This window comes from Octodon degus, unplaced genomic scaffold (genome assembly GCF_000260255.1).
Source record: "Octodon degus isolate 3935 unplaced genomic scaffold, OctDeg1.0 scaffold00315, whole genome shotgun sequence".
NCBI classification, from domain to species: domain Eukaryota; kingdom Metazoa; phylum Chordata; class Mammalia; order Rodentia; family Octodontidae; genus Octodon; species Octodon degus.
In genome coordinates this window covers 1,094,862-1,109,375 of record NW_004524891.1, presented here as the reverse complement: position 1 = coordinate 1,109,375, position 14,514 = coordinate 1,094,862, and the positions used below count along the sequence as shown (strand labels likewise).

The 14,514-nt window shown below is 49.2% G+C and overlaps 2 protein-coding genes across 4 annotated transcripts in view; both read right to left on the bottom strand.

Moving 5' to 3' along the window:
• Positions 1-443: 443 nt before the first annotated feature.
• Dph2 (DPH2 homolog) lies at positions 444-3,999 on the bottom strand. Of its 2 annotated transcripts, none has more exons than XM_004647624.2 (6): positions 3,665-3,999; positions 3,276-3,388; positions 2,804-3,027; positions 1,761-2,447; positions 1,492-1,668; positions 444-1,414 (listed from the first exon to the last, which is right to left on the bottom strand). In XM_004647624.2, exons 1-6 carry the CDS (start codon positions 3,809-3,811, stop codon positions 1,290-1,292), a joined length of 1,473 nt encoding a protein of 490 aa, XP_004647681.1. In that variant the 5' UTR covers positions 3,812-3,999; the 3' UTR covers positions 444-1,289. The 2 variants fall into 2 exon arrangements, with proteins under 2 accessions (XP_004647681.1, XP_023563642.1); XM_023707874.1 differs by having other exon boundaries at positions 3,717-3,806.
• A 2,281-nt stretch (positions 4,000-6,280) lies between these two features.
• Positions 6,281-14,514, bottom strand: part of Ipo13 (importin 13) — a 22,752-nt gene continuing 14,518 nt past the window's right edge. For both annotated transcript variants that reach the window (XM_004647623.3, XM_023707873.1), the window contains exons 12-20: positions 13,948-14,028; positions 12,930-13,067; positions 12,669-12,765; positions 9,551-9,603; positions 7,351-7,417; positions 7,195-7,253; positions 6,969-7,058; positions 6,539-6,720; positions 6,281-6,446 (exon numbers count right to left, since the gene is read on the bottom strand). In XM_004647623.3, coding sequence (XP_004647680.1) covers positions 6,350-6,446; positions 6,539-6,720; positions 6,969-7,058; positions 7,195-7,253; positions 7,351-7,417; positions 9,551-9,603; positions 12,669-12,765; positions 12,930-13,067; positions 13,948-14,028 — 864 coding nt within the window. In that variant the 3' untranslated portion in view covers positions 6,281-6,349. The remainder of the gene's footprint in view (positions 6,447-6,538; positions 6,721-6,968; positions 7,059-7,194; positions 7,254-7,350; positions 7,418-9,550; positions 9,604-12,668; positions 12,766-12,929; positions 13,068-13,947; positions 14,029-14,514) is intronic.

Below are 14,514 nucleotides of genomic sequence, written 5' to 3'. Positions count from 1 at the left end.
AAAAAAAAAAAAAAAAAAAAATTCTATGACCCTGTACCGTGCAAATCCCCACATCCCATATTTCCCATGGCGGGAGCGAACCCTCCACTCTTCCCTCTGGGTGTACTGTCCTCTTTACTATTACTTGAACATACTAGCCACACTCCCGCTTTTGTTTCCTCTGCTCTCTAGCTCTAGTAATTTCTCTCCTGTCTTTGCTTGCCTTCTTCAAAGGACTTCTTGGCCATTCTGCTTAATACTGTAACCTCTCATCAGCTGTCTATATGGGATCCAGCTGCCATGGGGCCTTCTCTCTTCAGAGACAGCACTGTTTCACTGTTTACTGTATATTTAACTGTCTCTACCCAACGTGACTGTCAGGACAGGAATCTGCTTAAATACAATTCATGTCTGAGTGTTTCATGAATAAAAAGAAACAGAAGGAGAAAAGGTATTTGGTTTATTTGAATTTCTGTATCTTGAGAAACAAATCTGGCCAGCAGCATCCAACAGAACTGCTTGCACTGCTCAAAATGTCCTGTAGCTGCGTTCCCATGCATCTATACAACTACTTAAAATCAGTGTGACTGAGAAACTGAGCTTTTAATATAAATATCATTATTATTTTGGTATTATGACTCAAACTCAGGACCTCACATTTGCCATAGCTGCTGAGCTATATCCCTGTCCATTAATTTAAATTTAAATATATGTCTGGTGGCTACTGTCCTGGGCAGTGTAGGTCTAGATCAGTGGTTTTCAACTAGGAGCAGTTATGCCCCTACAAGGGACATTTGCCAATGTCTAAAAACATTTTTGGTTATCATAACTAGGGGAGGGTACTTCTGATGTCTGGTGGGCAGAGTCCAGGGTTACTGCTAAACATCCTGCCTTACACAGGTCAGTCTCCACAACAAAGAATTATCTGATCCAAAATGGCAGCAGTGTTGACATTGAGAAACCTGGTCTGGATGATCTAGCACCTGCCCTTTGATAAGAGCAAACCCTCAAATGCAGATTAAGAACTAGGACTGGCCACTGGTCTTGGGCTTCTCCAAGGACAGATGGACCTAGAAGGTCTCAAGAAAGTCCCTAAACCCTTTCCTCCATCAGTCAAGCAATAGACATTTACTAGGCCAGTATGTGGTGGGCCTGGTGCCAGTGCCAGAAGACAGGCATGATGTGATCTTCGGTGGCTTGCCTGGCTTGCCCTCTCTTTCAAAGGTCATGATAGGATGATAAGTCTATCCTGGGAGCATTAAAGTTTCTAGTGATGACTTCTAAATCCGTGTCTTTGGCTTTCTTCTGTATCAGCTGCTCCCCTCATCTTCATATGCAATAGCAATCCCTCGTCTTCCACTCACAGCTTCTGTCACCAGTGTCTGACCCAGACGGGGCTCCAGTCCCTTCCAGCTCCGGGAACTAAGGAATGAGGCTGTAGAGGAAGGGAGAAAGTTCAGGCAAAGGGCGTTTAGGCTAGATCTAAAAATTTCAGCAGACTTCCACATTTACCTGCAGGGCTGCTCTCAACAAGTTCCATCTGGGGCCGCGGGGTCAGTGCAGAGCATCCAGGATCATTCAGAGGCCTCCAGCCAAGTGGAGGTCGGAGCTCTCCAGAAATGAGGGACACATCTGGGGCATCCCACAGCTCTGACTCAGGCAGTGGGAGGGGCACATGGAAGGGGGATCCTGGAAGGGAGGAAGGAAATACACACTGGTCCCCCAGCTCCAAGTTTCCTGCTGTCCCAAGTTTGAGGCTAAGGCAATCCTCTACCACTCACCAGGCAACAAGTCCGCATAATGTGTAAGGTAGGGAGCCAGGCCTGGAGGTGGCCAGGCAGGGTTGCAGGCAGCCTCTAACTCACATGGTGTCAGTACAGGCCGGAAGAAGCTACCAGAAGGCTTTGGGGCTAGAGCACCCAGGGGACAGGCCAATAACACAAAGACATCCATCTCAGGAAAGTTGGCAAGCTTCGCAGGGGTTGGTTGTCCCACAGCCAACACATAGCTACGTTTGCCAGCAGCCTGAGATAGCTTCCGTAAGTGTGCCAGTGCCTCACAGTGTCGGGCCACACCCAATGTGCCCACCAATAGCCCTACCACATGGGCATCTCTGGCCCTCTCTACCAAATACCATCTTCGTGCCCTTAGCCGCCCAGCCCGAACACCCTCATCCTGAGTCTGTCCTGTGTCTGGACAGCAGGAGAAAAAAGGCTTTCCTGGTGCCCACCCCAAGAGCAGCCTGCTCAGGTCTGGGTCAAGGTCAGAGTCAGAACTAGACTTAGAAGAGCTCCCCACATAAAAGGCACCATATTCTTCCAGACATCTCCCTGGGGCTAGGGGGAAGTAACGCCCAAAACGCTCCAGGAGCTTGGTCTCTGGACTGGGGGACCCTGATAGCTTGGGAAGAGCTGGGCTGGAGACAAGCAGGTCCTGGTACTTAGGGCGCAGGCGAGTGGCCAAGGCCTCTAGAAGAGAAAAAGTTGGTGTCAGGGTTGGTGTCTGGCAAAATAGGTGGTCCCTCATCCCCAGGAAACTAAATGTAACCCAAAAGCAAAGACCTGGGCCAAGAGCTCTGTGGGAGTATACTAAAATGGGAAATAGCTGGGTGTGGTGACACACACCTGTAATCCCAGCACTCAAGAGGCTGAGGCAGGAGGACTGTTGCAAGTTCGAGACCACCCTGGGCTACAAAGTGAGCTCAAGGCCAGCCTGAACTGCATAGCAATACCCTGTCTCAAAAGACAAAAATAAATAAAATGGGGAAATAGAGCCATAGAGCCATAAGCCCACCCTTCCTTCTTACACAGGCATAACCCCTTACCCAGGGCATGGGCACAGGCTGGTTCACCCAGCAGCACCACAGGTGCCGTCGGGTCTGGGTTCTGCACTTCAAAGGCCTTGGCACAGAGCTCCAAGGCCACACAACGTTGGCCAAGGATGAAGGTGATGGGCAGCAGGCGGGCCGGGGGACTTAAACAGGCAGTGCCAAAGTGAACAAGGGCCTCAGCTCCAGCTTGCTCAGCACCCAGCACATCCACACAGCAGCTGCAGAAGAAATATCATCAATTACAGGGGTTCCCCCCGGAGGTAAATTGCTGTCGTCAATAGGAAGGAAATCTATCCACACAAGAAAACGGTGATGTGAAAGATCTATCTCTAAGGGGTGCTAGCACCATGAGAGGTGTTACCATCATCATGAAGAACACAAAGAGTAGAGGCAGAAATTGTTACAGCATGGAAACCCCATGAGGCCTGGATCCCCAGGCCTAGGCCACTTAAACCCGAGGTCACACCTGCCATAAGCCGTGTCCCCTAAAATAAACATCTTCGACCCTGTAGTCTCCTCCAGTCGTGCAGCCATGGCCCCTGCATCTCCTAATAGGCGGTCAGAGAACTGCAAGGCCACCTGTAAACATAAATCATGGAGTCAGGAGGAGCTTCACGCCCCCTACTCCCACCGAGGGCCTCTTTACAGTAAATTTTTCGGGAGCCTCCACTCAACCTCAAGGTCTCTGAGCCGGGGAGAGCACTCTGTCCTACGGAATGAGTGGCAGGTGGTCCACGCTCTGCGGACAGACTCCGATTTCCCCACTTTCCCGTGTTCAGGAAATTCTCTAAGATTCCTATCTTCTGGGAGCACCATCTCTAGAAGTGAATTACCACTCCCTACATCCGGCCTCACCCGCTGACACTCTAGGTCACGGACAAATCCAACGACTCGCTCCAGCTCGTACACTCGGTCGAGGTCAGCGAGTGGAGTGAGCTGCTCCGGGATGCCTGTCTCCCGCTGCAGGACTGCCTCCGCCGGGCTGCAGAACGTAGACTCCATGAGTCAAGGCTTGGGAGCAGGGGTGCAGCAGGGGCTCCCTCGTCCAGTTGAGGGGCCCGCGGCCTCAGAAGCAGCACTCCAAGGGCTCAGAATCGTTTTGTGGGGCTGCCGGCGAGCCACCCGGTTCGCGCCAAAGCTTCCGAACTCTGGTACGAGCACTGCACTGGGCCTAGCCTCCGCGGATATTACTTCCGGGTCTCAGGCGTTACTGATTGCAGCTCTACCAATCCTAAACCAGCACCGCTGCTGCGCTCCAATCCCCGCCTCCGCGACCCACAGAAAACCAAGCGGGGCCATCCGGAAGTTGCGTAAAGAAGGGCGCTGAGCCCTATGGGAGTTGTAGGTCTTCTGGTCTCTGCTCCCTCGGGGTCTCTTATTCAGCCTGCCGCTGTCTCCCCTCAGGAGCCGACACTCTACTCCAATGTGAGTAACTCCTATCCGCCCGTCACTAAACATTTCTTATGTATTGGATAATTTAAAACTCAGTGCGCACTGTCTTGATTTTAATATCGTGTTTGGCCGCTTGCTACAGTGTACTGTAGCTCAGAAATGGATGTCATTTCCTTATCTGCAGAATGGGAGTTTTTCATCATAGTATGCTTTATTTAATTGGATTGTCGCAAAGCTCAAATTAACTTATTAAACTTTACAAAGCTGTTCTTTACACGTCCCATTTGTCTTTGTCTTTTCAGAAGTCAGAATCCGCTGATGAACACTGAACATTTACTATTTATCAGGAGCCACGTTAGTCTTTTTAATAATTGTCTCATTTTAACACAAACAGGTACGAAGAGACTAGCTGTCTGATAAGACAGTGGTGACACAAACATACAAAAAAACTAAGAAGCCCTCAAACTCCTACCTTATAGATGCTACATTTGTTGTGGGGAGGGCTAGGAGGAGGAAGACACTCAGACACCATGTGGCAGGAAAAAAGAACTAAAATATGTGAAACATCTCCAAATATGCCAGAATGAGAAATGATGAGTAAAGTGAGACTGGGACTGAGGAGGACTAGAAGGGACAGTGTGGCTTTCATGGGGTGTGGGTGACAGGGACTGATGTCAGCTGCTATGGAAGGCTGAGTGAGGAAGAATGGAAAAGCTCATGGACGGGAGTGGGGAGAGCTCAGTCTTGTCCTTCAGATTACGGAGTATTACTCAGAATAGGGTCTCTAACAGGCACTCTGAGTGAAATTATGGTTAAAGAGGAAGAAAACAGCGCTGCTAAAGGAAAACAAGAGCAGGCCCAGAGCTGTCCCTGGTCCTAATTGAGCTTGGTTAGTTTTTGAGGGAGGTCCCTAGAAAGGGCAATAGGTATACAGGAACAAGGGCTTGCCTTCCTCTTCTGTGGGGTGCCAATGCCTTCCCTCTTATCCCCCACCTCCCACCCACAGGTACTTTCTTTTTAAAATCGTTTTTTTTATTTATGTGTGTGTGTGTGTGTGTGTGTGTGTTTGTGTGTGTGGCCAGCTCAGCCCACCAGGGGGCAGGGCTGGCTGGCATGTGGTGCTGGGGGATTGAACTGCGGTCCCTGTGCTTTGCTAAACTTGTTCTAAGTAGGTGCTTTAGACCACTGAGCCATCTCACCAGCCCCACAGGTACTTTCTATAGCTTTCCTCAACCATGGGCATGTATGGGTGCTTTAAAACCCTACATTAGACACCCATGCTGGAACATGAAGTCCTATTCCATTTCTTCCCTCCCAAATGGATCCAGCCCAACACCCATCCCGTGTTTAGGATGCCTCCTAGTCTTATCAAAAGCAAAATTTCCTCCTTGTAGCCTCTCTCCACTTACAGTTTGGCACAGCAGTTTTGAACTAGACAGCCTGTTTAGGACAGAGCTAGGGACTAATACCTGATATTGTTGACTAGATGTAAATATGTATGCACACTAAGACTAATTTAACAGGGGCAGGGGATTACTAACACTGCAGCCACCTATCCCTCCTCCCACTCCAAGGGCAATGGGGAAATTCTAAATGGCTCCAGCGTAGGCTGCTAAGCTACAGCAGTTCCTCTCCCACACCAGGATGTAAAGGGTATCCCCACCATTCTTGATCAAGGCCTAGGTCCAAGTATCCTCCCATCTTTCTTTTTCTTTCTTTTCTTTTCTTTTTTTTAAGAAGGCTTTTTTAAAAAAATTTTGTGTGTGTGTGTGTGTGTGTGTGTGTGTGTGTGGCCAGCTCAGCCCACCAGGGGGCGCGGCTGGCTGGCATGTGGTGCTGGGGATTGAACTGTCGTCACTGTGCTTTTGCTTAGCTTAGCTTGTTCTAAGTAGGTGCTTTAGACCACTGAGCCATCTCACCAGCCCAGTCCCTTTGTTTTTGCTAAGCTTGTTCTAAGTAGGTGCTTTAGACCACTGAGCCATCTCACCAGCCCCATATCCTCCCATCTTTTCCCCAGGCTTCTGGACCCAGGCTTTCAGTTAGGGGATGGTAGCAGCAGAAAGGAAGCAGAGGCAGTAGTGAGGGTCCAGGTTTACTCTTTGGGGATAGGAAAGGATGAGGACAGTGGACATGGGACAGGGGTGCCCCTCAGTAGTCAGCTGTATAATCTGTGCCATGTAGCCCCCGACACAGAAGTGTGAACTCCTTCACCATCTCCTTCACCCGCCTCTTGTTCATTCGCTCACTGAAGGAAGGAAAAACAAGTTATTAGCATCATCCACCAACACTTTCACCTCCCTCCCTACCAGAGCTCAGATCCAGCCCAGCCCTGCTCACCGAAGGATCTGCTGACTGAAGGTGTCCTTCTGTTCAGGGCTGAGGCGGGCAGAGGGAAAACCAGGTGGTTGTAATGCCTCCTTGATCCACATGCTCAGGAGACTGAAGCAGTGTTTGTTCAGGGCGAAGAGGATGTCGGCAAAGCAGTCCATGAGGCTGCGGGAGGCCTGGCCCCCAATAGCCTGAGGGAGAGTACCTCTTAGTACACCAAGGCCTTGCCCCTTCAGCGGCAAGGAGGCCTAACCATGCCCCAGGCTCTCTAGGACAATTCTGCAGCCAAGTTATACAAGTTATCAGTGTTTTCTGAGTGTCAGGTGACCTTCAGAGCAACCCTAACATCTTGCCATTTAATTGAGGAAATCCCAGAATGCCAGCTGCTGCAGCAGTGAGGGCCTCCCCACCCTACCAACACCCACTTGCTCCATCTCACCTCCAGCACTGCTATGAGCAGCATCCGACCATCCTCCTGTACCACCTTTCCCACGGATTCTACTTCCCCACACCGAGGCAATAGCTCTGTCTGTAGAGGATGGAGATGCCTGTCAGCCCCAGCTCCTTCCCACCCCTCCCTAAGGATGACACCTGGACACTACACCCGACCCTCTGAAGTTCTAGGAGGGGCAGGGCAGGGGGATATGGGTCTGCATGAGACTCACGAAGAAGCCACAGGAGGCCTTGACAGTAGGTGCCTCAGGAAACTTGAGGGCCAGCACAGCTGTGGGAGAGGTAGAGGCAGATCAGATGGAGCCGATGGAGCCGAAGGAGCCTCCCAGGGGAGCCCTAGGCCCACTTGTCCACCTGGTCCCACTTACCACACTGGAACACAGCTTTGACATCCAGTCGTTCACACAGGAACAAATCTGGCTTCCGCTTCAGAGCCTGTAGGAGGTGGAGCTGGTAAGCCCAGCCCCAGCCAGCTCTAGGGTCCATCTCCCCCATTCACCTGCCACCTCATCCCCTAACTTCACATATCACAGGTAGAGTCTGCCACCCAGACCTCTCTGGGGAAACTTAACACCCAGGAATTCACTTGGTCAGGGAAGGAGCAGCCCAAGGGATGCTATGTACATGTATGTGTACATGAATGCATTGCTGTGCATGACAGAGGCTAGGGGTGGGGATCATGATGTAGAAAATGTGAGTCCCAAGTCACTCTTTGAGCAAACACCTTCCGTTCTCTCCTCCATCAGGACCAGTCCTCCTGCCAGCAGAGACTTTTGCTTTGATTCACAGAGGAAGTTGAGCCCTCTGGGCTTTTAAACAGGTCAGCAGAAAGAAGAGACAGTAGCTAGATATGGAGCCCCCCAGCCCAACAGGCCCCCTCCTGCATCCTGCGGCCCCATCTTTTGCTCAGGATACCCTGTGTACAGGTCCTTCTCAGCCATACCCACCCTAGGAGCCAGTGCTACCACTGGAGGAGTGAAGATACCAGGACAAGTTGTACCAGGACATGACTGGCACATCCTCAGGTCACAGGAGATGGTTGGCACAGATCCAGCAGTCCTCAAACACTGCTGTTCCCCAGAAATGCCCCCAGCTCACATCATAGAAGCCCCCACCCTACAACCCCTCACATACCTTCTACCCTCATGTTTATTATTGTGCACATGCCCTTGCATGCATCCTCACTTGAAATGCCCCATTCACACACCGCTATCATAACCCTTACATACACCATTTCCCACACCTATAACACATCCCCACCACATAGTGACACCCAAACACTCCCACATCCCAAACTATCCACACCCAGTTTGTCTACACACTTTCTTCCAGCACATGTACATTTTCCCAACACACTCACAAATACATACATACCCTCCCCACTGAAGATACAACCTTGCAAAATACACACACACATTTTTATTCAGGCCCTGAGCACTCTCTCTATTCCTCACCCTTCCTACCTACCTCCAATTAGACTATAAGTTACAGGACAGCAAGAACCATTTTATCTTCAGCATCTAGCAGAACACCAGCATATATTACATTATAAATATCATGGAACAATTAAGAAAAAAAAAACAAAAACAAAAACCTACTTCATTTATCCCAACTCGCAGGACCTCCCCAACCCATACAGAACCCTTCATCACACTAACTCCATATTTTCATAGCTGAATATATACATCTGGCAAGCCACTCACTATAATCTAGATGCAACAACACCAAAACACATACTCCTATCCTCCACTAAAAACACACTTCCATAGCCCCAACACACATCCATGCTCAATACCCACCAATGCCTAACACAATGACAAACAACACAAAACACATCACATGTATCAATGTACAACATGAATCAAAACACGTGCCCACACTTCAATTTCACATTTATCTTAATGCCCATCACAATAAATGAACTTCTTACAATAGCTAATTTCTGTTCCCTTCCCAAACCCAGCTCAAAACATAAAAAATAAGATGCAATACACTTAGACACACACCAGACACAAACACATCCTAACGTAGTCTCACAGTGGAGGCTGTAACCACTGCCTGGCAGCAGCACAACCTCTCCATCAGCCGGACTGGGCTCCATCGCGCACATTCACCCCTAAACCCTCCCTTTGGAGTTTCTCCCAGCCCATCTCTCAGGAGTGGGCTGGGAACACGGAGGCAGGCAGTTCCCGGCAGGAGCACGGGGACAGAGAAGCCCAGGCCCTTGAACCTCAGCCCTGCCCTGAATGTCCTGGGCAAGCCAGCCACACAGAACTGCTGGACACAGTCACCACCCTGCCTCCCACTCCCTCCAGGCCAGCCCAGCCCCCTCCCTCTGGACCAGCCTCTCCCTGGTCTTGGTAGGAGACTGAGCTAGTTGAGGCAAAGGGGCACTAAAGGAGGATGTTGGGTTGTCAACTTCCACGGAAACAGATGAAGAAACTCTATTCAACTGAACAGAAAAAAAATTTGTCAACAGAAAGCTAAAAATAGGCTTAAATTGAATTTCAACATAAGAGAAAGAGAAAGAGAGAGAACAGAACGTGAATGAATAAAACTAAAACACACCTGTGCCAGGAGTTGCATAAATGAATCAACAATATCAGGATGATCCCTGGGCCCTAAAATATAATAAAGATGGAACTTAAGAAAAATTATACAAACAGCAACTCAACCTCATATAGTTATGTGGGACTGAGAGCCTGCAGGGAGACAGCGTGGGGGCACATGAGCAGCAGGAAGCAAGATAAAGAAACAAAACATACGAAAACCATGAACTGGGAGAAGCCCAACAGAAAGAGACGGCAAAGTGAAGGACGGGCCTGCCCCAGCTCCCCCCAAGGGGCCTTCCACCTACTCCCCACTCCTCCTCAGGTCAGTCCCCCAATCCCTTGGTCCTTAAGCTATTTCAGACTCCATGCAGCTAAATAAACAGCCCCCTACTCTTCCTGTGGCCTCTGACAGGCTGGGGTGACCCTACAATACTTCTTAGTGTTTACCTCCCAATTACAGCCATGAAGAGGGCAGGACTATATTGGGTTGGTCTTTGACACTTCCATCTGAGACTTGGCTGGTGGCCCTAAAAAGTTTAGGTCATTGGAGCCTCATTAAGGGTCTCTCACTGCAATGCCTTAGAACTCTTGATCTGGCCAAAGAAAAAGATTATATGTGGTCCACTTAACCAGAGGATTCCTTTTGGGTAGGGCAGTGACTTGTGTTATGAAGCTGGCCAGACAAGTCACTAGCAGGCCTCAGGGGAAATAAACAACATCATAAGGCTCAAAGTAAGAGCCCTATCTATGCAAAGTTCCCTCCATAAGGATAGAGACCCAGCAGAGAGCCAAGCTCAGGGCTGAGGACCAGATCCCACCATCTGAACATGCTGAGGAAGAGGGAAACCAGTCCATGTCTCACCCCGTGATCTAGTGAGAGAAGGGAGAGACAAGGAAGCTTAAGCTGGGATGTCATAGTGGGTATGGGGGCTATCCTGCCCAGTAAGACACCAACAGCCCAACAAATTTGATGTTGGACACCTCTGCCTCCAGTTCTGCTAACTTGGCAAGAGCAAGGCATGTACCTGGAGTGTCTGCCCAGCTTTCTGCACTCACAGGAGGGTGGGGTGCAAAATCATCTCCCTAAGACACCAGTAAGTAGCTGTGTGATCTTGCGCAAGCCACACACACTCAATTTCCCCTCTGTAACAAAGGTAACAATCTCTTCCCGTTTCCTTCTCCAGTGTACTAGGAGCCAGTTATAAAGCCTGTCCCTCTCATCCCTGAACCCTTAGTTGCTCAAGTCCTAGAAGGTAAGGCCCAAAGTGTCCATGCCTGGGTCCCATTTCACAACAGTGGGCTCAGTGATCAGGTGGCCTCCCTCTAGGTGGGCCAAACATAGAAGAAGGGAGCCCTCATACTCCTTTATTTAACAGTGCTTGAGGCCTGCCCTTCAGTGGCCTCATTCTAAACACTGGTGATACAGAGAGAAGAAATTCAACCCTGCTCTTGAGAAGCTCAGTCTATGAAGAGAGACAGACATAAATCTATTATGTGTGGTTGGTGCTATATCAGGGAGTATAGGATGTAGTTTTGGCATAACACTAGAAGCACCCAACTCTTCCTCAGAGGCGCTTGTCTAAGGACTAAGACAGTCTTCCTCCCAAGGCACGAAGGAGTGAGACTTCTTCCAGTAAAGGGTAAAGGCAGGGTATTCCAGTCAGCAGAGCAGGCACAGAATTAAATAGGACATGGTGAGTCAAGAGGCAGTGTGCTGTGAATGCTAGTCACAAGGACACTGGCAGAGGAGGACATTAGTGGTACACCAGAGCTTTGTCATATGGGTGGGAATGGGATAATAACCTGAATGCAATAATTAAAGAGTCTTAAGCCAGGGAGGAAAATAGGCTCGGATTTGTGTTTTATTAAGAACATTATGACTGCTATATGCAAAATAAACTGGAGAGAAGGACATGTGAAGATAGACGGCTGCTGAGGTAATTCAGGTGAGACCCTTACCTCAGGCAGAGGCCATGGGGGGTAAGGGGAGTGAGCCAACTGAGGGATGAGCAGAGCCATCATGGGAACTTGTCTCAGTGGCAGTACAAGGAGGAAAAGTGGAGTTGAAACACTTGAGTTTTTGGCTCAGGTTTCTCCCTAGTTTGAACACATCCCATCATCGCCCACAGAAAGAGGAGCCAGACCAATGGGACCAGACTCAAGATATGAGCAGGGAGTACTCTAGGCTCCAGCTGAGATCCCTGCTGGATCTCAAATGTGGTACCACAAATCCAGGCAAGGTTCACAAGCCTGGTGGAGCAGCACTGTTGTTTTTCGAGGTTAGAAGCCTGGGCTAGACAGTGAGCAAAGTTGGAGGTCTGCTCCTGCCTCTCCAACTCTCAGGTGGAGGGCCACCAGGAGTGGGGGCTGGGACCACTGTCAACAGGCTTTGGATTAGATTTTTTTTTTCTTTCAGTTTTTTGAGAGGTCACCTCACTAAGCAGTCCAGGCTAGCCTTGAATTTTTAATCCTCTTGCCTCCTGAGTGCTAGGATTATAGGCATGTGCACCACACCTGGGTAAAAGGACTAAATCTTGATGGGGGGGGCAAAGTACCCTAGCACTCTGATTAATTCATTTTTAAAAATCCCAAGCCAGGGCCCCAGAGGGAGCAATGTGACTACCCATAATAACCCTATCAAGTGTGTGATAACTGCATTTCAAGGTTTGGAAATGAGGCTCAGCAAAAGTAAGTGACTTGCCCAAGGTCACACAACTAGTTGGTGGTAATGAGTTTAGAGTCTAGGTCTACCTGACCTAACTTCGTTGGTGGTCTAGTGGTTAGGAATCGGCGCTCTCTTACCTGACTTAAAAGTCCATGTGCTTCCCATTTCTTATTATAGTCCACAGGAAAGGAGCCAGCCTAGAACCTCAGAGGCTCATCCCCCCTTCTATATCCAGGCTGGCCTGAGCCCAGCAGGCCTGTAGAATCATTCACCCTCTTATCCACTTCAACCTAAAGTGTCAACTATTTGTTAGGTGACAATTGTGCTGTACTCCATCCCACAAGTTTGCCAAGTCTCATGTGTGACTCAAGGGACAAAGGAGAACAGAGTGGGCAGCTTTGGCTCCCCAGTCAGGGAAGCAGAGGCAGTGGCAGTGGCAGCAGCAGCAGAGACTCTGATTATAACTTACCTTGCTGGAAGAGAGTGAGTGTGACAGAGGTGACGAGTAGGAAGAGGGCCTCAATTGGAGGAAAGTGGGCAGGCTCGTGAGCGAAAATGTGGACCAGCTGCAACAAAGCAACAAATACTGCTCAGCAGTGTTACCAAGACAGGTCAATCTCCCTAGAAGGCAGGAAGGGACCCCAGAGGCAGTCTCACGGACCCCCACCCAGAATCAGATCTCTGACTAGGAAGACTCCACAACACTGGCTGTCCAAGCCAGAAGTCTTACCTGTCGAGTGAGGTCAAGGGCAGAGGCCTGAGGGATGGTGCTGTACATCCGACCCAGCATTTCACACAGCTGTGGTACCATGGGGGCAAAATCATCCAACAGTGTCTTTACAGATTTCTCAAAGATAGCGCAAACCGCCTGGGAAGAAAACAAAAGGATGGGGCCAGGGAGATGGCTCAATAAGTGCTTGCCTGTAAGTTCAAGGGCCTGAGTTCAATCTCTGGTTCTGGGAAAAAAAAAAAGAAAGAAAAAGAAGAAGAAAACAAAAGGACCCTGGTCAGCAAGTCACAAATGCCTGGAATAGAACTAAAGTCCTGCACAAAAGGGGCTTAAATGATACTGATCCAGAAGCCTGGCTGAACCCTACAGACCAAGGCAAACAATCTGACTCTCACCCCAAAAGGCAGGGGTCAAAAAGTCCTCTAGAGAGAGGCACAGGCTGTATCTTTGTCACTTAACTCTGGTTTTGCTGTTGTTGTTTTTTTACGTACCAGGGATTGAATTCAGGACCTTGTACTTGTGAGACATGCACTTATGCCACTGAGCTACATCCCCAGCCCCTGTCACCAGAGTAACTCTGGATACTCACATCTACACCATTTCCTCTTGGGAAGCACCAACAAAAACTGGAATTGAAAAAGCACCAAAGGCAGGTCTCTAATGCTACAACAGATGCCTGGCTTCCACTCACCCCTAATACCACAGTCCTTCCACTGAACATCTCTTGGGATACCAGAATTCTAAACTGGGGCAATGGCCAGGGATACCAGCAGCACAGCGCCTGCCTGGCAAGCACAAGGTCCTGAATTCAATTCCCAGTTCTAAAAATTAAACACACACACACACACACACACACACACACACAGACAAGAAGTTGAACAGGGATTCCTTGAATCTGTGGGCAAGATTTCCCTACCCTGTCTCCTCCAGATCATCACAAGCCCAATAGGCAGCAAATTTCACTCCTGTCCACTTCAGCAGGTCATCATGGGAACAGAGAACAAGGGTCAGGGCTCACCTCAACCACCTGGGCATCATTCAACCACTTGCTCAGCACCTTCTGGATAAGTTGGAAGACCTGCTGCAGTACCACCACCACCTGAAGATACAGAAGAAGTAAGGTGTCCCACCACCACTGCCACCCACCTGAGAAGGACCTAGTGTAGACAAAAGACATCAAGTTCAAACCATTATTCCCAACTGCACACTGAGGACTCAGTGCATGGGACACCTGGGGGAAGGAGCAGCTTTCTGAACCTCCAGGGAGAAAGGAAAGAACATCTTGAATTCCAGGGGTTATCTCAGAGTAAGCTTCAATCTGCAAAGCAGGGACATCATGAATGCTTCATAATATCCTGACAACTTTGTAAGCTTTTTATGAAATATCACTTCTGCCAAGCATGGTAAACCCAGCAACTCAGAAGGCTGAGGCAGAATTGTCACAAATTCAAGGTCAACCTGGCCTACATAGTGAACTCAAAGTCAGCCTTAATTACATGAGACCTTGTCTAAACAATTTTTTTTAATACTTTATTTTTTTTTATTTGAGAGAGAGAGAGAGAGAGAGAGAGAGAGAGAGAGAGAG